Raw genomic sequence first — 22,182 nt, 5'->3', positions numbered from 1 at the left:
GTCCTGCTGAGTTCCTCCAGCATTTTGTGTGTGTTACTCTGTCCATAGACGCTGCCTGTCCTGCTGAGTTCCTCCAGCATTTTGTGTGTGTTACTCTGTCCATAGACGCTGCCTGACCTGCTGAGTTCCTCCAGCATTTTGTGTGTGTTACTCTGTCCATAGACGCTGCCTGACCTGCTGAGTTCCTCCAGCATTTTGTGTGTGTTACTCTGTCCATAGACACTGCCTGTCCTGCTGAGTTCCTCCAGCATTTTGTGTGTGTTACTCTGTCCATAGACACTGTCTGACCTGCTGAGTTCCTCCAGCATTTTGTGTGTGTTACTCTGTCCATAGACACTGTCTGACCTGCTGAGTTCCTCCAGCATTTTGTGTGTGTTACTCTGTCCATAGACACTGTCTGACCTGCTGAGTTCCTCCAGCATTTTGTGTGTGTTACTCTGTCCATAGACGCTGCCTGACCTGCTGAGTTCCTCCAGCATTTTGTGTGTGTTACTCTGTCCATAGACGCTGCCTGTCCTGCTGAGTTCCTCCAGCATTTTGTGTGTGTTACTCTGTCCATAGACACTGTCTGACCTGCTGAGTTCCTCCAGCATTTTGTGTGTGTGGCTCTTATTGATACCCCTTGCTATTTTGTCAACCTCCACAAGGTCACCTCTTCTCCCTTGTACTCCAGGGAACAGCCCAGCTGCTCCTTATAAACATTAGCTTTGTGTGACATCGAAACAAACAGTGAAATGTGTTGCTTGCATCAACAACCACCACAGTTTGAGGATGTGCTGGGGGCAAATTGTGACTGTTGCCACGCTTCCAGCACCAGCGTAGCACGCCCACAAATCACTAACGCTAACCCGTACGTACGTACGTCTTGGTGAAGTGGGAGGAAGCTGCAGCACACAGAGGATACCCACAACATCTTCGGGAGAACGTACAAACTCCTTACAGACGGCGGCAGGAATCGATCTCTGAACTTACAGCCAGCACTGTAAAGCGTTATGCTACCGTACCACTCCAACTCAAAACCTCCCGTCCTGTAACACCCTTGTAAGTGGTTTCTGTGCCTTTTCGAGCTTATTGACCCAGGGCAACCAGAACTGAAAAAACGGTCTTCAAATCGCTTCATACAGCTGGGCGATGAAGGCAAGGCTTCTTCACCACCCCAACTACCCGAATGGCCACTTTCAGGGAACCACGTACCTGCACAATGCTCTACACATTCCTCAAGTCCCCGCCACTTCGTCAGCAACCCCTGCCCTAATTAGTCTTAGAACAGATCTGCATGAAAATGTGTTGCCATTCCTCAGGCCACTGGCCCAGTCGATCTACATTCCACTGTAACCTCAGATAATCTCTTATATTCCCGTCATTACAGATGACCTTCCCTGGCTGGGAGTTTTACCTTGAATGACTGAAGTTCAGATTCTGCTCAACAATAATTTCCTCTCGCACTGTAACGTCAAAGCAGTAATCACATTTATGTGGCCCCTTGAATAAATCATTTCACAGGGCAACAGGGGTGCGGTTGGGGGGGGAAAGGTGAACAGACAGAGGAAAATCTCTGAAGAATACAGGGGAGGAGGGTCCTGAGATGGCGGGGGGTAGAGGGGAGGGAGAGGGTTACAGAGACAGGGAGGGTTAGAGGAGGGAGAGGGTTACAGAGACAGGGAGGGATAGAGGGGAGGGTTACAGAGACAGGGAGGGTTAGAGGAGGGAGAGGGTTACAGAGACAGGGAGGGGTAGGGAGAGGGTTACAGAGACAGGGAGGGAAGGGAGAGGGTTACAGAGACAGGGAGGGGTAGGGAGAGGGTTACAGAGACAGGGAGGGGTAGGGGGAGGGTTACAGAGACAGGGAGGGATAGAGGAGAGGGAGAGGGTTACAGAGACAGGGAGGGGTAGAGGGTAGGGAGAGGGTTACAGAGACAGAGGGGAGGGAGAGGGTTACAGAGACAGGGAGGGATAGAGGAGAGGGAGGGTTACAGAGACAGGGAGGGGTAGAGGGGAGGGAGAGTTACAGAGACAGGGAGGGGTAGAGGGGAGGGAGAGGGTTACAGAGACAGGGAGGGTTAGAGGAGGGAGAGGGTTACAGAGACAGGGAGGGATAGAGGGGAGGGTTACAGAGACAGGGAGGGTTAGAGGAGGGAGAGGGTTACAGAGACAGGGAGGGGTAGGGAGAGGGTTACAGAGACAGGGAGGGAAGGGAGAGGGTTACAGAGACAGGGAGGGGTAGGGAGAGGGTTACAGAGACAGGGAGGGGTAGGGAGAGGGTTACAGAGAAAGGGAGGGGTAGGGGGAGGGTTACAGAGACAGGGAGGGATAGAGGAGAGGGAGAGGGTTACAGAGACAGGGAGGGGTAGAGGGTAGGGAGAGGGTTACAGAGACAGAGGGGAGGGAGAGGGTTACAGAGACAGGGAGGGATAGAGGAGAGGGAGGGTTACAGAGACAGGGAGGGGTAGAGGGGAGGGAGAGTTACAGAGACAGGGAGGGGTAGAGGGGAGGGAGAGGGTTACAGAGACAGGGAGGGGTAGAGGAGAGGGAGGGTTACAGAGACAGGGAGGGGTAGAGGGGAGGGAGAGGGTTACAGAGACAGGGAGGGGTAGAGGGGAGGGAGAGGGTTACAGAGACAGGGAGGGGTAGAGGAGAGGGAGGGTTACAGAGACAGGGAGGGGTAGAGGGGAGGGAGAGGGTTACAGAGACAGGGAGGGGTAGAGGGGAGGGAGAGGGTTACAGAGACAGGGAGGGGTAGAGGGGAGGGAGAGGGTTACAGAGACAGGGAGGGGTAGAGGAGAGGGAGGGTTACAGAGACAGGGAGGGGTAGAGGAGAGGGAGGGTTACAGAGACAGGGAGGGGTAGAGGGGAGGGAGAGGGTTACAGAGACAGGGAGGGGTAGAGGGGAGGGAGAGGGTTACAGAGACAGGGAGGGGTAGAGGAGAGGGAGGGTTACAGAGACAGGGAGGGGTAGAGGGGAGGGAGAGGGTTACAGAGACAGGGAGGGGTAGAGGGGAGGGAGAGGGTTACAGAGACAGGGAGGGGTAGAGGGGAGGGAGAGGGTTACAGAGACAGGGAGGGGTAGAGGAGAGGGAGGGTTACAGAGACAGGGAGGGGTAGAGGAGAGGGAGGGTTACAGAGACAGGGAGGGGTAGAGGGGAGGGAGAGGGTTACAGAGACAGGGAGGGGTAGAGGGGAGGGAGAGGGTTACAGAGACAGGGAGGGATAGAGGGGAGGGTTACAGAGACAGGGAGGGTTAGAGGAGGGAGAGGGTTACAGACAGGGAGGGATAGAGGGGAGGGTTACAGAGACAGGGAGGGTTAGAGGAGGGAGAGGGTTACAGAGACAGGGAGGGATAGAGGGGAGGGTTACAGAGACAGGGAGGGTTAGAGGAGGGAGAGGGTTACAGAGACAGGGAGGGATAGAGGGGAGGGTTACAGAGACAGGGAGGGTTAGAGGAGGGAGAGGGTTACAGAGACAGGGAGGGATAGAGGGGAGGGTTACAGAGACAGGGAGGGTTAGAGGAGGGAGAGGGTTACAGAGACAGGGAGGGGTAGAGGGGAGGGAGAGGGTTACAGAGACAGGGAGGGATAGAGGGGAGGGTTACAGAGACAGGGAGGGTTAGAGGAGGGAGAGGGTTACAGAGACAGGGAGGGATAGAGGGGAGGGTTACAGAGACAGGGAGGGTTAGAGGAGGGAGAGGGTTACAGAGACAGGGAGGGATAGAGGGGAGGGTTATAGAGACAGGGAGGGGTAGAGGGGAGGGAGAGGGTTACAGAGACAGGGAGGGATAGAGGGGAGGGTTACAGAGACAGGGAGGGTTAGAGGAGGGAGAGGGTTACAGAGACAGGGAGGGGTAGAGGGGAGGGAGAGGGTTACAGAGACAGGGAGGGATAGAGGGGAGGGTTACAGAGACAGGGAGGGGTGCAAGGCCTGAGACAGTGAATTACAGTGGACACAGAACTGAATGCGGACCCAGTGCTTTTCCATATAAAGACAGGAGGCTGACGTTTGGAGGGAGGTTTGGACTGAGGATGTACACTCAGGTCTCTGGGCCGGTCACTCACCGGGCTGGACAAGGCTCAGTGTGACAGTTCCGCTGTCGGTCATCAGGTCGTGTCGCAAGCTCACAATACTGTTCTTCGACAATCCCTGCGATCTTCTCCAGACAGTGCACGATCTGCCTCTGGACACCTGGGAGCAACACAGAAAACAGTCGTCCACAGGCTGTATCTCTGAGGGGACGGGTAGGTGAGGAGATGACAAGAGGTGAGAAGGAAAACCCAAATGTGGAATGGAAAAAGGGAGAAGGACAGAGGGGGGTTGAAATGATCAGAAGTTAGAGAAATCGATGCTGGAACTAAGAGAGATATACACTCAGTGGCCATTTTATTAGGTACACTGTACGCCTGCTTGTTAATACAAATATCTAATCAGCCAATCACATGGCAGCAACTCAATGTATAAAAGCATGTAGACATGGTCAAGAGGTTCAGTTATTGTTCAGACCAAACATCAGAGTGGGGAAGAAATGTGATCGAAGTGACCTTGTCCATGGAATGCAGTAGGGAAATTCTAGGTTACACGGTTGGCACAACATTGTGGGCTGAAGGGCCTGTAATGTGCTGTAGATGTCTATGTTTCTATGTTCTGTGAAATGATTATTGATGTCAGATGAGGTGGTTTGCTGATCTCCTGGGATTTTCACTCTCAACAGTTTCTAGAATTTACATAGTGTGAAAAACAAAAAAAAAATTCAGTGAGCAGCAGTTCTGTGGGTGAAAATGCCTTGTTAATGAGAGAGGTCAGAGGAGAACGGCCAGACTGATTCAAGCTGACAGGAAGGCGACAGTAACACTCACCACACGTTACAACAGTGGCGTGCAGAAGAGCCCCTCTGAACACACAACACTTCCAACGTTAAAGCGGATGGGCTACAGCAGCAGAAGACCACAAACATACACTCAGCGGCCACTGTATTAGATACAGGAGGTAAAGTGGCCATGGAATGCATATCGGCGGAATTGAGATAAACATTAAGTGAGCTCACTACTCACTGCTGAGTTAAACTGCGATGAGTGTGGGAAGTCAGGCACTTGGAACAGATCTACACCCCCCTCCCCAAGTATTCATTAACAAGGCTAGGATGCTTGCATTTAAAATGCATCAACCTTTAAAGCAAATTTATTATCGAAGTACAGACATGTCACTATATACAACTCTGAGATTCATTGTCTTGCAGGCAATCACAGTAAATGCAAGAAGCACAACAGAATCAGTGAACGACCACACCCAACAGGACAAACAATCAATGTGCAAAGAAATAACAAACTGTGCAAATACAAAAATAAATGATAATAATAAATAAACAAACAATAAATATCGAGAACATCGAGATTCCTAGAAAGTGGGCCCATAGGCTGCGGGAACAGTTTGGTGATGGGGTGAGTGAAGTTGAGTGAAGTTATCCCCTCTGGTTCAGGTGCCTGATGGTTGAGGGGAATAACTGTTCCTGAACCTGGTGACGTGGGTCCTGAGGCTCCAGTACCTTCTTCCCGATGGTAGCAGTGAGAAGAGAGCATGGCCTGGCTGGTGGGGGTCCCTGATGATAGATGCTGCTTTCCTGTGACAGTGTTCAATGGTGGGGAGGGCTTTACTCGTGATGGACTGGGCCGTATCCAATACTTCTCATAGGCTTTTCCATTCAGTTTGACGTACCCCTCCAAAGGCTTTCAAATTTGAATTCCTGCATGTGACCTTGAGTTAAGTGAAGTATTGTTTGAGGTTTGCACGGGTTTAATGAGACTGGGCTGCAAGAGTCACATGGGCTGTTCCTGAAAAGCACCGGAAAGGAGCACTTGTCAAGAGAATTATTGAGCTAGCTAGCATAAATCTCAAGGCTGAGAAGATCTGCAGATGCTGGAAATCCAAGCAAGACACACAAAATGCTGGAGGAACTCAGCATCTACGGAAAAAAGTACAGTCGAGTTTCAGGCTGCTACACTTTGTGCGAGTGTGTGTTGCATAAATCCCAAGGAGCACAGATTTAGTGAATCACTGAGACGGCGGACTGGAGCACTTTGGAGGCTACCCAGACGGAATACGAGATTTTGCTCCTCCAGTTTGGCCGCATCGTGGCAGCAGACATCATGAACAGGCACGCTACGATCTGCCACTGATCTTGGCATCCTTCTGTAATGGAGTGGAATGCAAGTGTGAGGACCCCCCGGGTATGCGCTGGCGAGTTACAATCCGGAAGTGACAGGCGGGGGGGGGGGGGGGGGTGGACCGCGGATGGCTGATTCGCAGCAGAGCATCAGAGAAGGGGAGGCTCCATTGCAGGGTGTGTAGGGAGGAAGGGGTGCTCAAATCTGACCACCCCACCTAAGAACAAAGCAAACAACAAGGGAACAAATAAAATGCTCCTTAGACATTGATACGTTTGAGCTCCTTCACTTGAAAACTAAATCGTACACTACAGCTACATCAATGCAAGGACTGTTGGCTACACAATGCCCCGATTGTGTGAGTGAAATTAAAGGAATTCCACAGGCTTCTTTCTCTCAGATCTTGCCTTGTTAACAGTCCCAAAGATCTGAGCCCATTACACGAAGTTATCGTTTCAGGATCGGCCTATAACTGTAAAGGTCAAAGGTGGAAGGGCAACAGGCATACAAGGCCCAGGTATGGTCAGAGGAGCACTGATGAGTCATAGTTGACTTGTCAAGATTACAAAGCGCTCTCCCCGAATGTAATTTACATCAGTAATCAGCAAATTGAACAAATTCCATTGCTTGTGACCTCTGACCTTGTACTATTGCAAGAGCCTGGAGCTAAAGTTCGGTTGATGCATTTGCACAAGGAACCTGGCAGGTGATAACAATGCCTGCAGATTCTGTATCAAGAACATAGATGGTGGTGAGGAAGGCAAATGCGATGTTAGCATGCATTTTGAGAGGACCAGAATATAAAAGCTGAGGCTGGAAAAGGCACTGGTGAGGCCTTGCTTGGAGTATTCTGAGTATTTCTGGGCCCCTTCTCCAAGAAAGGATGTGCTGGCATTGGAGAGGGTTCAAAGGAGGTTCACAAAAATGATTCTGGGATTGAAAGCTTTGTCACACGAGGTGTGTTTGAAGGCTCTGGGCCTGTACTCGCTGGAATTCAGAAGAATGGGGGGGGGGGGGGGGGAGATCTCATTGAAACTTATCAAAAGTTGAAAGGCAAACAAGAGAAAATCTGCAGATGCTGGAAATCCGAGCAACACACACAAAATGCTGGAGGAGCTCAGCGAGCCAGGCAGCATCGAGGAAAAGAGTACAGTCGATGCTTCCGGCCAAAACATTGACTGTACTATTTTCCGAGATGCGCCTAGCCTGCTGAGTTCCTCCAGCATTTTGAACGTTGAAAGGCCTCGATAGAGTCGACGTGGAGATGATGTTTCCAAAAGTGGGGGAGTCTAAGACCAGAGGACACGGTCTCAGAATAGAGGGAAGTCCTTTTAGAATAGCGATGAGAAGGAATTCCTCAAGTCAGAGAGTCTGTGCCGAATCTGTGGAATTCTTTGCCACAGGTGGGTCTGGAGGCCAAGTCTTCATGTATATTTAAGGCAGAGGTTGATAGATTCTTGATTAGTCAGGGTGTGAAGGGATACAGGGAGAAGGCAGGAGATTGGGGCAGAGAGGGAAATGGATCAGCCATGATGAGATGATGAAGAAGACTTGATAGGCCAAATGGCCTAATTCTGACCATAATTCTACCTTATGGTTTTATAGGCTAGGATTAAATCAGGGGATCGCTGGGCAGCAAGGCAGTGCTGTACCTCAATAAATAAATAACTTAATACAATCAGCAATAGTGGACCTGTCTCAGTGGGAAGTATGGTCCATAGAGGGCTATGGAGGTCAAGTCATAAAGCGGAGATTGCTAAATTCTTGATCAGTAAAGGTGTCAAAGGTCATAGGAAGAAGGCAGGAGAATTACTTCCAGTAAGATGGCGACAGCTTGGACCACTCCAGGCTCCAGTGAAAGGTATAACTGTTTGTCCTTTAGGTCTCGCTTTCTGATCACAGGTCACTGTTAGATACTGAGAACATCGGGTACTGCAGGACTATCCCATCGGTGAGTTGCTCGAAAGCGATGGAGCTGGACTAAGTGCGTACCGGGTGCGTTGTGTTGTTGCCTGCGTTTGTGGTGAATCTTTGGACAGCCTGCAGTGCAAGTGATTGTCGTGGACGTTTTGATTGTGATTGCAAGACCCTGTTGGACCTTGGTAGTGTAGTATACTGCACGTCTGACTCACTGGTTCATTGGTGAGACCAACGGTGGGGAGGCTGCGTTGCCTCGGTCGTGGCCAGGACTAGGCCCTTGGACCTTGGAGTCGCCTGTTGCAGCCACCCGGGGAGGAGACGCCAAGGCAAGGGTGGGAGAGAGCAGAGGCCTCTGTGGGTCCATTGGAGTCTGTGCTGGGCTGGGGACTGGACCCTCCCACTGGTGCTGATCTCTGGTGTTGGCTCAGAAGAACAAGTTGACCAGGACAACTTACGATAAATCTACAAGCCACGTCACTCAGGGTCTTGGTTTGTATTGCTTCTCTTTGAACCTGTATGTTTTTTTTCACTTTTGTAGCCATATGTGTTATTTGCAGTGTACTGTGTGTTGTTGGTAATATGTTTGGCTCCTTGGCCCCAGAGCGATGCTGTTTCATTTGGCTATATTCATGTCTGGTTGAATGATGATTAAATTTGAACTTGAATGAGGTTGAGAGGGATAATAAATCAGGCATGGTCAAATAGTGGAGAAGACTCGATGGGCTGAATGGCTTAATTCTGCTCCTATGTCTTATGGTTACTCCAGCTCCTCAGACAACTTAAAAGCTTAGCTTTATTTAAAGATCACCGCAGGTACATCGAAACATACAGCAAAGTTCCTCAGCAGACACATCACCGAGGATCTCATGTGGGTCCAACACACCAGCTGTGTGGTGAAAAAAGCACAACAGCACCTGACGGTTGGGGAAGTTTGGTATGGGTCCCCCAAATCCTAAGAACTTACTATAGGGGCACAACTGAGAGCATCCTGACCGGCTGCATCACTGCCTGGTATGGGAACTGTACCTCCCTTAATCACAGGACTCTGCAGAGAGTGGTGCGGACAGCCCAGCACCTCTGTAGTTGTGAACTTCCATTGATTCAGGACACTTACAAAGAAGGGTGTGAAGAAAGGGCCCAAAGGATCATTGGGGACCCAAGTCACCCCAACCACAACCTATTCCAGCTGCTACCATCCAGGAAGCGATACTGCAGCATAAAAGCCAGGACCAACAGACTCTGGGACAGCTATTTTCCACCAGGCCATCAGACTGATTAATCCACGCTGATACAATTGTATTTCTATGTTATATTAACTGCCCTGTTGTACATACTATTTATTACAAATCACTATAAATTGTATATTGCACATTTAGATGGAGACGTAACGTAAAGATTTTTACTCCTCATGTATGTGAAGGACGTAAGAGATAAAGTCAATTCAATGCGTCAGTGACCAACACAGTCTGAAGATGTGCTGGGCGAGGCCTGCAAGTGTGGCCATGCTTCTGGTGCCAACATGACAGCCAAGGATCAAATGTTGCCACTTCATTCACCATGTACCTTTACATGTGTTAGAAATTTGCTGTGGTGTGTTGGTCAGGGCAAGACATAAAACAAAAAACAACAGTCAACAATTATAAGGAATAAAGAATTACATAAAACAAGTTACACACACAAAATGCTGGTGGAACGCAGCAGGCCAGGCAGCATCTATAGGGAGAAGCACTGTCGACGTTTCGGGTGAAGACCTTTCGTCAGGAGTTAAAATAAGTTACAAGTTAAAGTGTGGATATGGAATAAAATGCATATAAATACTAGCACGTACTTACAAAGTAAAGACCGTACGTCTTTGGGATACGGCAGGAAACCGAGGCACCCGGAGGATCTCACAGAGTCACAGGGAGAACGTGCAAACCTCTTACAGACAGCAGCGGGAACTGAACCCCAATCGCTGCACTGCAAAGTGATTGCATTCATCGCTATGTCACCGCGCTGGCCTATCTGACCAAAAGCTCGCAAGTTTGAAGGAGCGACGCAAAAAGGAGGAAACGTGTGAGTGAAGCAGAGGGAAAACCAGAGCTTAGCATCTGGTCTGTGAGAAGTGTCAGATTCAGCGATGACCAGGAGCCAGGCCTGGGGAAGTACAGAGATCTCTGAGGGGTGTACATCTGGGCGGAGGTTAAAGAACGAGAGAGAGAGGGAGAGGGAGAGAGAGAGGGAGGGAGGGAGGGAGAGAGGGGGAGAGAGAGGGAGGAGGGAGGGAGAGAGGGGGAGAGAGAGAGAGGTAGGGAGAGAGAGAGGGGGAGAGAGAGAGGGGGAGAGAGAGGGGAGGGGGAGGGGGGAGAGAGAGAGAGAGAGAGAGAGAGGGGGAGAGAGAGGGGAGGGGGAGGGGGGAGAGAGAGAGAGAGAGAGAGAGAGAGAGAAATCAGTTTACTCTTAAATCATTTCCAGATTCCAGTTTTGGGTGAATGTAACATCAGGGGTTAGGAAATAGGCAGTTATAAATGTCATGATTTGGGAAATAATAGTGAGTGAATATCTTGTTCAGTGCTGCAGTTTGAACTGAGAGTCCCCTTTCCGGAACAACATGTACAGGAACTATTACTGCCGGATGATGAGTGGCTGGCTCAAACACTCACAGAGCAACTTTCTCAGCTGATAGTCAGGCAAGCCAAGAAATGTAGCCTCATAAACTCCAGCCTACCTCCTGCTGACCGGCCCACTGTGGCTCTCGGGGGTTTCCCTCAGCTGCTGGCCCACAGTAACTCTCTATCATGGCATTTAAGCCACCGCCAATTCTCAACTGTACATTATCTACTGTCCAACAGTAACCCCATCTGCAATCCTCACCCTCACAGACAGAAACTCATGCACATACACACACTCACTCACGCACAGAAGAAACACAGGCACACGCACACACACACTCACACACAGAAACACAGGCACATACACACACACACACAGAAACACAGGCACATACGCACACACACTCACTCACACACAGAAACACAGGCACATACACACACACAGAAACACAGGCACAAACGCACACTCACTCACACACAGAAACACAGGCACATACACACAAACACATGCAGAATATACAAACACATGCACGCAAACACAAATACATGCACACACACAAAAATCCATGCACACTTACAAACACCCACTAACCCGTGTGCACTCTCTTTAACACCCCCCCCCCCCCATCTCAGGCTGACACCTTTCAATTTGGGCCAGAACTAGACCTCTGGAAGCTGGAATTCTCCCTCCCAATGTTCCCATGAATTGTAACTTTGGCTGCGTTCCCACAGTCCTATGGAAGGATCAACTCCAGTCTCCAGTGTTTGAGACAACAGCTCACTGTTGTGTTCTGCACAGTTCTGTGGAAACTTCAGGTGGATACTGATCTGGATCGGATAATATCTGCAGAAGGTCATCCACATAACTGGCATGTTTCCGATACAAGTGACAAGACCGGGATAATCTCACGGACAGAGAAATGCAGGGGGCTGAAGGGTAATTACTGGAAGAGCTCAAAGTTCAAAGTACATTTATTATCAAAGTATGCACATGTCACCATATACAACCCTGAGAGACATTTTCTTGAGGACGCTCAAAGAAATACAAGAGAATCAATGCAAAACTGCACAGACTGACAAACAGCAAATATGCTAATGACAAATTGTGCAAATAAATACTGTAGAGAAAAAGAAAGGGAAAAAAATAAGAAAGAAGGAAAGAATGAACTGAGAACATGAGCTGTAGAGTCCTTGAAAGTGAGTCTGTGGGTTGTGGAATCACAGTTCAGAGTTGAGGTGAGTGAAGTTATCCACTCTGGTTCGGGAGCCTGATGGTTGAAGAGTATGGTAAATGTTCCTGAACCTGGTAGTGTGGGACCATGAGGTCACTGCTGGTGCAGCTGAAATGGAATAAAATACCTGCTTCTCTAAAATCTCTTCCAGAACTCATTCCACCGAGATGTAACACTGAGCGTTAAAGGAAGTCATTCCTGCCTGTGGCCATCAAACTTTACAACTCCTCCCTCGGAGTGTCAGACACCCTGAGCCAATAGGCTGGTCCTGGACTTATTTCCACTTGGCATGATTAACTTATTATTTATGGTTTTATATTCCTATATTTCTACACTATTCTTGGTTGGCACGGCTGTAACGAAACCCAATTTCCCTCGGGATCAATAAAGTACCAGTATGTCTGTCTGTCTGAAGTGCTTTACAATAAAATAAAAACGTTTGAGGTGTAGTTATACTTGGGTTGGTAGGTTACTCCATGCAAATCTACTCATTCTTTCCATGACAACCATTCTACTCTTTAAAGCTTCAGTCCTTTACTTCTTACTAATCACAACCTAGCTTCTTACTTCTCCCAACCTCCCCCACCTGGTCTCACCAATCTCCGGCCAGCTGGTAATTCACGCCTCCCTCAATCTTCTTATTCTATTTCCCTTCGCCTTTCCAGTCCAAATCAACAGTCTCCGCCTACAACATCGACAGTTCATTCATTTCCGTAGGTGCTGCCTGACCTGCTGAGCTCCTCCAGCATCTTGTGTGTGTGTGTGTCACTCCAGACATCCAGTATCTGCAGAATCTCTTGTGTTTCAAGCTTACAGCCACCTGTATTCAAAATTATCCAATCATTTTATAGAAAATCAATCCGATCATCTCAGGAGAGGCAGTAGGGAAAAGCTGAATATGGTTTTTTCTAACATTAGTCCTGGGAATAAAGATATTGAAGCAATAAATCACAGTGAACTTGAAATATAGTTTTCTGCTCCAGTGAAGTTGGATCAGAATATCTTCCCCAGTAGACATTCCAATTGCATCGAATAATCACTGTTCAGGCAGTGGAACACAATCATTGGCTGCAGGTCCTGTCCAGTCCATCAGTGTTTAACACCAACATCCCCTCAATTCTAATCACCATGCTTGATGTCAACATGGTGCTTGTGTTTCACCAGTGTCGCTTTCCCTCTTGCTCGCTGCTGCTGGAGGAAGGGGCCTGTGTTCAACCGGTCTCTCTCTCTCTCCCCCCCTCTTGCTTGCTGCTGCTGGAGGGATGGACCTGTGTTCAACCGGTCTCTCTCTCTCTCCCCCCCTCTTGCTCGCTGCTGCTGGAGGAAGGGGCCTGTGTTCAACCGGTCTCTCTCACTCTCTCTCTCCCCCCCTCTTGCTTGCTGCTGCTGGAGGAAGGGGCCTGTGTTCAACCGGTCTCTCTCTCTCTCCCCCTCGCTCAATGCTGCTGGAGGAAGGGGCCTGTGTTCAACCGGTCTCTCTCTCTCTCCCCCCCTCTTGCTCGCTGCTGCTGGAGGGATGGGCCTGTGTTCAACCGGTCTCTCTCTCTCTCTCCCCCCCTCTTGCTCGCTGCTGCTGGAGGAAGGGGCCTGTGTTCAACCGGTCTCTCTCACTCTCTCTCTCCCCCCCTCTTGCTTGCTGCTGCTGGAGGAAGGGGCCTGTGTTCAACCGGTCTCTCTCTCTCTCCCCCTCGCTCAATGCTGCTGGAGGGATGGGCCTGTGTTCAACCGGTCTCTCTCTCTCTCTCCCCCCCTCTTGCTCGCTGCTGCTGGAGGGATGGGCCTGTGTTCAACCGGTCTCTCTCTCTCTCCCCCTCGCTCAATGCTGCTGGAGGAAGGGGCCTGTGTTCAACCGGTCTCTCTCTCTCTCCCCCTCGCTCAATGCTGCTGGAGGGATGGGCCTGTGGTCAACCGGTCTCTCTCTCTCTCCCCCTCGCTCAATGCTGCTGGAGGGATGGGCCTGTGGTCAACCGGTCTCTCTCACTCTCTCTCTCCCCCCCTCTTGCTCGCTGCTGCTGGAGGAAGGGGCCTGTGTTCAACCGGTCTCTCTCTCTCTCCCCCTCGCTCAATGCTGCTGGAGGAAGGGGTCTGTGTTCAACCGGTCTCTCTCTCTCTCCCCCCCTCTTGCTCGCTGCTGCTGGAGGGATGGGCCTGTGTTCAACCGGTCTCTCTCTCTCTCTCTCTCCCCCTCGCTCAATGCTGCTGGAGGAAGGGGTCTGTGTTCAACCGGTCTCTCTCTCTCTCTCCCCCTCGCTCAATGCTGCTGGAGGGATGGGCCTGTGGTCAACCGGTCTCTCTCTCTCTCCCCCTCGCTCAATGCTGCTGGAGGGATGGGCCTGTGGTCAACCGGTCTCTCTCACTCTCTCTCTCCCCCCCTCTTGCTCGCTGCTGCTGGAGGAAGGGGCCTGTGTTCAACCGGTCTCTCTCTCTCTCCCCCTCGCTCAATGCTGCTGGAGGAAGGGGTCTGTGTTCAACCGGTCTCTCTCTCTCTCCCCCCCTCTTGCTCGCTGCTGCTGGAGGGATGGGCCTGTGTTCAACCGGTCTCTCTCTCTCTCTCTCTCCCCCTCGCTCAATGCTGCTGGAGGGATGGGCCTGTGGTCAACCGGTCTCTCTCTCTCTCTCTCTCTCTCCCCCTCGCTCAATGCTGCTGGAGGGATGGGCCTGTGGTCAACCGGTCTCTCTCTCTCTCCCCCTCGCTCAATGCTGCTGGAGGGATGGGCCTGTGGTCAACCGGTCTCTCTCACTCTCTCTCTCCCCCCCTCTTGCTCGCTGCTGCTGGAGGAAGGGGCCTGTGTTCAACCGGTCTCTCTCTCTCTCCCCCTCGCTCAATGCTGCTGGAGGAAGGGGCCTGTGTTCAACCGGTCTCTCTCTCTCTCTCCCCCTCACTCAATGCTGCTGGAGGGATGGGCCTGTGTTCAACCGGTCTCTCTCTCTCTCCCCCCCTCTTGCTTGCTGCTGCTGGAGGAAGGGGTCTGTGTTCAACCAGTCTCTCTCCCTCTCTCTCCCCCTCACTCAATGCTGCTGGAGGGATGGGCCTGTGTTCAACCGGTCTCTCTCTCTCTCTCTCCCCCTCGCTCAATGCTGCTGGAGTCCTGGGTTTTGGGCAAGGTTTGACCGACACATTTCTGGGTTGGACTCTGTATTTCGCGTTATGTGTGTTTCTGTTTACTCCTTTTCTTAAACTGCTACTTTGAGCGATTTTGACCTGGGCGGATAGGTCCTGAGGCCCTCAGTCAATGAATGACACAGAGCTAGATTGAACTAAACTGAACGTTTCTAAACTGTTTCTATATTCTGTGTTTTTTGCTTGTTTTTTGCCATTTGTGCGAATTGTTCTTTTTTTAACGAGTTTGGTGTTTGATGTTTTTCTTGGATGGGTTCCATAGTGTTTCTTTGTTTCATGGCTGTCTGTGGGAAGACAAATCTCAAGGTTGTATACTCTATACATACTTTTTGAATCAAAACCTGGGCCTCTGTACCTCTCCCTACAACTGCCTCCTCGACTTCCTCATCTGGAGACCACAGTCAGTACATAACAGAAATAACATCTCCCCCTTGTTGACATTCCACACTGCAACACCTCGCAGATGATTGCTCTACTCTATCTACACCTAGAACTGTGAGGCTGGGCACAGCTCAAACACCGATGACACAACTGTAGTCAGCAGGATCTCAGATGGTGACGAGGAGGTGGGCAGGAGTGAGGCATATCAGCTGGTTGAGTGGTGTCACAATAAGAACGTCACACTCCATGCCAGTAAGACCAAGGAACTGATTGCGGATGTCATGAAGGGGAAGCTGAGGGAACACACACTAGTTTTCATCAAGAGAGCCGAATAGAAAGGGTGAGCAGATTCAAGTTCCTGGGTGTCAATACCCTGAGCCCAACATATTGATGTAGTTACAAAGAAGGCATGACAGTGGTTTTATTTCATTAAGAGTTTGAGGAGGCTGGGTATGTCACCAAAAACACTTTCGCATTTGTGCAGATGAACCATGGTGATGAAGGCATTCTAACTGGCTGCATCACCACCTGGTATGGAGGGGCAATGCACAGGACCGGGAAAAGTTCCAAACTCTGCCAGCTCCATCACGGGCGCCAACCTCGAGGACATCTTCAAAAGGAGATGCCTCAAGAAGGTGGCACCCATCACTACGGTGCCTCACCATCCAGGACGTGGCCTCTTCTCATTGCCACGATCAGCGAGGAGATACAGGAGTCTGAGGACCAGCACTCAGCATTTTAGAAACAGCTTCTTCCCCTCTGCCATCAGATTTCTGAACCCATGAACAGTACCTCACATTTTGCTCTCTGTGCATTACTTATTTGCTGCTTGTGTAACTTCTGGTAATTTTTAACATATTGCACTGTACTGCTGCTGCAAAACAGGACACACGTCAGTAATAATAAGCCTGATTCTGATTCTCTTTACTCCTCTAACCCCAGAGTCTTGCTATTCTTCCATGAGCCAGTGGCCACAACAGTAAAACATCTTAAGTTTTATTAGAGTAGAAATGCAGCTTAATCAAACCTTATGGAATGAGGAAAGACTATCCAATCCCATTTTAATTCTTGCTGGCTTGAGTGGGGCAGGGGCGGGGGGGGGGATGGGGTTAGGAATTAAAATACCCCTCTCAGATGTGAGCCAGTGTCAGTTCACCTTTGTTGAATTACTTGTGAATGAGGGAATTGAATTTCTACAGCTCACTCTCTCTTGGGACTCAGCCAAAGCCACCTGCAGCCTGAAGCTAGTTTTTGCATTGTACTAAGTACAGGTTTTGTCTTGCGGAGAAGGGGGTGATGGAGACTGCCCAGAAGACCATTCACAACCACAATAAACAAGCAGCATCTCCCCTGGAACCTGACTTTTTCAGGTCCTTGTCTAAATAAAGACTCAGTGGGATCAAATTTGAAATCAGCATCAGGTTTATTATCACTGGCATGTGTTGTGAAATTTGTTAACTTAGCAGCAGCAGTTCAATGTAATACATAATATAAGAAGAAAAATTAAATAATTACAGTATATGTATATGAATAGATTAAAATATGCAAAAACAGAAATAACATATATTAAAAAGGTGAGGTAGTGTCCATTTAGGAATCGGATGGTGGAGGGGAAGAAACTGTTCCTGAATCACTGAGTGTGTGCCTTCAGGCTTCTGTACCTCCTACCTGATGGTAACAGTGAGAAAAGGGCATGCCCTGGGTGCTGGAGGTCCTTAATAATGGACGCTGCCTTTCTGAGACACCGCTCCATGAAGATGTCCTGGGTCCTTTGTAGGCTAGTACCCAAGATGGAGCCGACTAGATTTACAACCTTCTGCAGCTTCTTTCAGTCCTGTGCAGTAGCCCCTCCATACCAGACAGTGATGCAGCCTGTCAGAATGCTCTAAGGCATACTTTTATTTATTTAAAGTTACAGTGCGGAACAGGCTGAATAAGCTGTACCCTGGCTATTTGATCCTAGCCTGATCCCAGGCCTATTTATAATGACCAATTAACCTACCAACCAGTACGTCTTTGCACTGTGGGAGGAAACCGGAGCACCCAGAGGAAACACGCGCAGTCAATGGGCAGAATGTACAAACTCCTTACAGGTGACGCTGGAATTGAACTCCGAAACACCTCGAGCTGTAATAACATTGAGCCAGCCGCTACAGTACCATAGCGCTCATTCACAAAAGTGATCCAGAAACCAAAGTTGGAGAAGGAACCAGTAACACTGTTGGTCCTGTCACGAAGGTGAAGCAACTCTGAGGGGCCAAAGGGTACAAAGTCGCCCCCTCCTTTTTGAGAATCACAAGATCACTATTATTTCGGGTCTGGGACCCAGGAAATGAGAGAGAGACACCCAGAATACACAAGGTTTGGAATGTGTCCTGACATCAGCGGAACGGAACCACTGATAACGGCCATTGTCTCTTGGAGACGGAATTGTGTATTGAGTACTGTACTATTCATTGAAACCCCTCAGGGGACAACCAGAGTGGGCTGGTTGAGGGATTGCATCATCCCAACCTGATTGACATCTGAGACCCCGTGAGTGAGGATAAAAGAGGGGTCTGGGGAACAACCCCTTTAGACGCACCAGGAGAAACGTTAGAAATCCCGTGATAGCGTTTTATAGCGAAAGCCGGTGGGAGCTCGTGTGCGTCCTCCCTTGCCTGGGTGGCGAGCTCATCACGGAAGAACGGTTTAGCTAAAGGAGAGGTCACACTTGAACGGCCACGGCAACGAGACACCTGACGGATCGAAATCATCAAGGAAAGCCGGCAAGTTTTTCTCTCTCTCTCTCCAACAATTGCAACCCAGTGAAAACCAAAAGACGGCAGCTTGTGGAACTGCAGTGAACTTTATATTTCCATTGGACAATACATTATACCCTAGACAACGATAGAGCTTATTTCTTATTGATTATTATTATACCCACACTTTTAGAGTTAGTATTGACAACGTATATTATCTGTATATTTACATTGATATTATTTTTGTGTATTTTTACTAATAAATACTGTTAAAAATAGTATCATCAGACTTCAACAGACGTCTCTATCTTTGCTGGTAAGTGACCCAGTTACGGGGTTCGTAACAGTCCATCTTGAAACAGCACACTGGGGAGCTGAGCAACTGTTCACACCATTTCCCTATGTTGGCCTCATGTCACAATGTGGGATTCCTACTACATTACATGTAGCCTGCTGCTTTATTCAAAGAAAGCAACAAAAAGCAAATCTTGGCAGCAAGGAATGTCATTTCATGGAATTAAAATTCCAATGAAAATTCAAGGGGAAGGTTCCTGGAAAGATGAAGGAGCAAATAAGAGGAAAATTAAAAGGTCTTGTTACATGGAGAGCATTTGGTGGCTCTGTGCCTGTATTCACTGGAACTCAGAAGAATGAGGGGTGACCTCATTGAAACCTATCGAATGGTGAAAGGCCTCGTTAAAGTGGATATGGAGACGATGTTCCTTGTGGTGAGATTGTCGAAGACCAGAGGACACAGCCTCAGAATAGAGGGGCATCCTTTCAAAATGGAGATGAGGAGGAATTCCTTTAGCCAGAGAGTGGTGAATTTTTGGAATTCTTTGTCACAGGCAGCCATGGAGGCCGAGTCTTGATGCATATTTAAGGCAGAGGTTGACAGATTCTTGATTAATCAGGGCATGGAGGGATACGGGGAGAAGGCAGGAGATTGGGGCTGAGAGGAAAATTGGATCAGCCATGATGAAATGGCGGAGCAGACTCGAGGGGCCAAATGGAGAAAAAAAATGGAGGCCATGCGGAAGGAAAGGGTTAGATTGATCCTGGAGTAGATTAAAAGACCCGAAGGGCCGGGTACTGTGTCTGACTGGATTCTGCTAGGCCCATCTCTAATGCCTTTTGTATTGATTGGATTGGTATTGGCATAGGAGTAGAATGTCCTGCACACCGTTCATGCATATCAAATCGTTTGAGTGAGAAAAAGATAAAAGAACAATGCAGAATAAAGTATAAACATTGCTGAAAGAGTGGACAGCAGGTAAACAAATGATATTCAATATCAAACGAGGTGGATTGTGAGGCCAAGATTCCTTGTCGTGCAAGTGTTCAAGAATTTGGTAGCAGCGGGGTAGAAGTTGTTAGGACTTTTCACATGATGGTTAAGAGTCAACCATATTGGAAGCCTGGGCTCTGGATTTGAATGCTGCTGAGAAGGTGGGTGTGAACTACCACCTGGAACCATTGGGGTCCCAGCAAAGGTTCTCCCACAGTGCTGCTGGACAGCCCGTTCCAGCGTTCAGATCCACCCATCCTATCCCAGTCCAGCTCACCTCTGGCCCATTATGCCTGGAAATGCAGTGCATCAAGTGTTAGAGGAACAACACACACACAAAATGCTGGTGGAACTCAGGTCAGGCAGCATCTATGGAGGGGAAATAAAGGTCCATACTTCGGGGTGAGTCCCTTCATTAGGACTGGCATAAACACAAGAGATTTTGCAGAAGTCATTGGGCATATTTTAAGTGGAGGTTGATAGGTTCTTGACTAGACAGAGTATCAAAGGTTACAGGGAGAAGGCAGGAGAATGGGGTTGAGAGGGATAATAAATCAGCCATGATGGAATGGCAGAACAGCTTTGATGGGCTGAATGGCCTAATTCTGCTCCTGTGTCATATGGACTATCAGCACTTGGGACACATCCACACCTTGAGGACCGCACAGATTCTAGGCTGCAGCTCACCACCATGTTCTCAAGTGCAATCAATCAATCAATCAATCAATCAATCAGTCAATCAATTCTGGCTCAGCCTACAAACCCCACATCCCTTGAATGAAGAAAATAGGTCGCACAATGGTGCTTGTGATCCCTCTGCTCACAAAACTGACATTGCATTCCCACTGTTAGAACCTGTGTTGCTGCCTCTGGGGCGTCGGAACCTGAGGACAGAGCTGACGGAAGTTTATAAAATACTGAGAGGCAGACATAGGACAGATGGCCAAGTTCTTCAGCCCAGGGTAGAAAAGTCAGATACCCCAGGGAACAGCTTTAAGGTGAGAGGGGAATGTTTAATGGGGGAATGCAGGGCAATTTTGTCAGAGAGAATCTATCAGAATCAGGTTTAATAGCACTGTCTTATGTCGTGAAATTCGGTGCTTTGTGATAGAAGTACAGTGCAGCACATAATAGTAAACACTATGAATTTCGATGCTTGTTAAATTACATAAGTAGTGCAAAAAGAGAAGAAAAAGCAGAGAGATAGTGTTCATGGGTTCAATGTCCATTCAGAAATCAGATGCAGAGGGGCAGGAACTGTCCCTGAATCATTGAGTGTGTGCCTCCAGACTCCGGTTCCTCCTTCCTGATGGTAGCAATGAGAAGAGGGCACGTGTTGAGTAATGGGGGACCTTAAAAAATGGATGCTGCCTTTTTGAGGCATCGCTCCTTGAAGATGTCCTGGACGCTGGGGAGGCTGATGGAGCTGGCTGAGTAGTGCGTTCCTGGAGTAGTGGTGGAAGCAGGTATGATCGAGGCATTCAAGGGCCTTCTAGGCAGATCTACCAACGTGCAGGGAATGGAAGGATATGGACCATGTGCAGGCAGAGGGGTTCGGTAATGGTCGGCACAGACACTGTGAGCCGAAGGGACTATTCATGTACTGTTCTGTTTTCTGATGACACTCAGAGAGTACCTCACCACTAGTAATGCATTTGGATCAAAAGATCGAGGGATTTATGCCAATTTACTTTAGGAAGCGTTTGTGCACTTTGCTCTGGGAAGCATTATGCAAGATAACTTTGGGAAATCTTCCAAGGAGACCGCAACCTTGCTGTGGTTTGGAGGCTTGTGTGCCTCAATGGTCTGCAGAGATATGTTGGCTGAAGGCAGGGCTTTAGGCTTTGGCTCTTGGTAGGGTCACCCCTGCCAAATAGGTCAAAGGGCAGAGGCCAGACTAAGGGTGATGCACCGGCCCTCCAGGTTCAGGGGTTCAGGTCAGGGCTAACAACCCTGACTGGTCAAACAAATTGTTACAGAAACAGCAATGAAGAATCCTTCTACACCTGTGTGAGACGGTATTCCTGGGTCTCCACCCGGGACTTGCAAGGCTGACAGCAGTGAAAACTGAAAGGAAGCTTCTGACATGATGAAAGAAGCTCTGAACACCAACAAAGATGGAGGACCTTCACTGCTGCCCTAAATGCCAGCGGCATCATGGACCCGAAGCAAAGTAACTACTTTGGGAATCTACGCCTGATTTGCTCTGGGAAATGCCGGCACGGTTTGCTCTGGGAAATGCCGGCACGGTTTGCTCTGGGAAATGCCGGCACGGTTTGCTCTGGGAAATGCCGGCACGGTTTGCTCTGGGAAATGCCGGCACGGTTTGCTCTGGGGAATGCCGGCAGGGTTTGCTCTGGGAAATGCCGGCACGGTTTGCTCTGGGGAAATGCCGGCACGGTTTGCTCTGGGAAATGCCGGCAGGGTTTGCTCTGGGAAATGCCGGCACGGTTTGCTTTGGGAAAATGCCGGCACGGTTTGCTTTGGGAAAATGCCGGCACGGTTTGCTCTGGGAAATGCCGGCAGGGTTTGCTCTGGGAAATGCCGGCACGGTTTGCTCTGGGAAAATGCCGGCACGGTTTGCTCTGGGAAATGCCGGCACGGTTTGCTCTGGGAAATGCCGGCAGGGTTTGCTCTGGGAAATGCCGGCACGGTTTGCTCTGGGAAATGCCGGCACGGTTTGCTCTGGGAAATGCCGGCAGGGTTTGCTCTGGGAAATGCCGGCACGGTTTGCTTTGGGAAGCGTTTGTCACTTCGCT

At 49.4% G+C, this 22,182-nt stretch overlaps 1 protein-coding gene across 2 annotated transcripts in view; it reads right to left on the bottom strand.

The window, feature by feature from the left end:
* Positions 1-22,182, bottom strand: part of LOC140718649 (A disintegrin and metalloproteinase with thrombospondin motifs 7-like) — a 193,526-nt gene that overhangs the window by 41,050 nt on the left and 130,294 nt on the right. For both annotated transcript variants that reach the window (XM_073032672.1, XM_073032673.1), the window contains one exon: positions 4,050-4,176. In XM_073032672.1, the coding sequence (XP_072888773.1) occupies positions 4,050-4,176 (127 nt within the window). The remainder of the gene's footprint in view (positions 1-4,049; positions 4,177-22,182) is intronic.

Source organism: Hemitrygon akajei, chromosome 30, assembly GCF_048418815.1.
Source record: "Hemitrygon akajei chromosome 30, sHemAka1.3, whole genome shotgun sequence".
Lineage (NCBI taxonomy): Eukaryota > Metazoa > Chordata > Chondrichthyes > Myliobatiformes > Dasyatidae > Hemitrygon > Hemitrygon akajei.
This window is presented reverse-complemented; position numbering and strand designations above follow the sequence as displayed.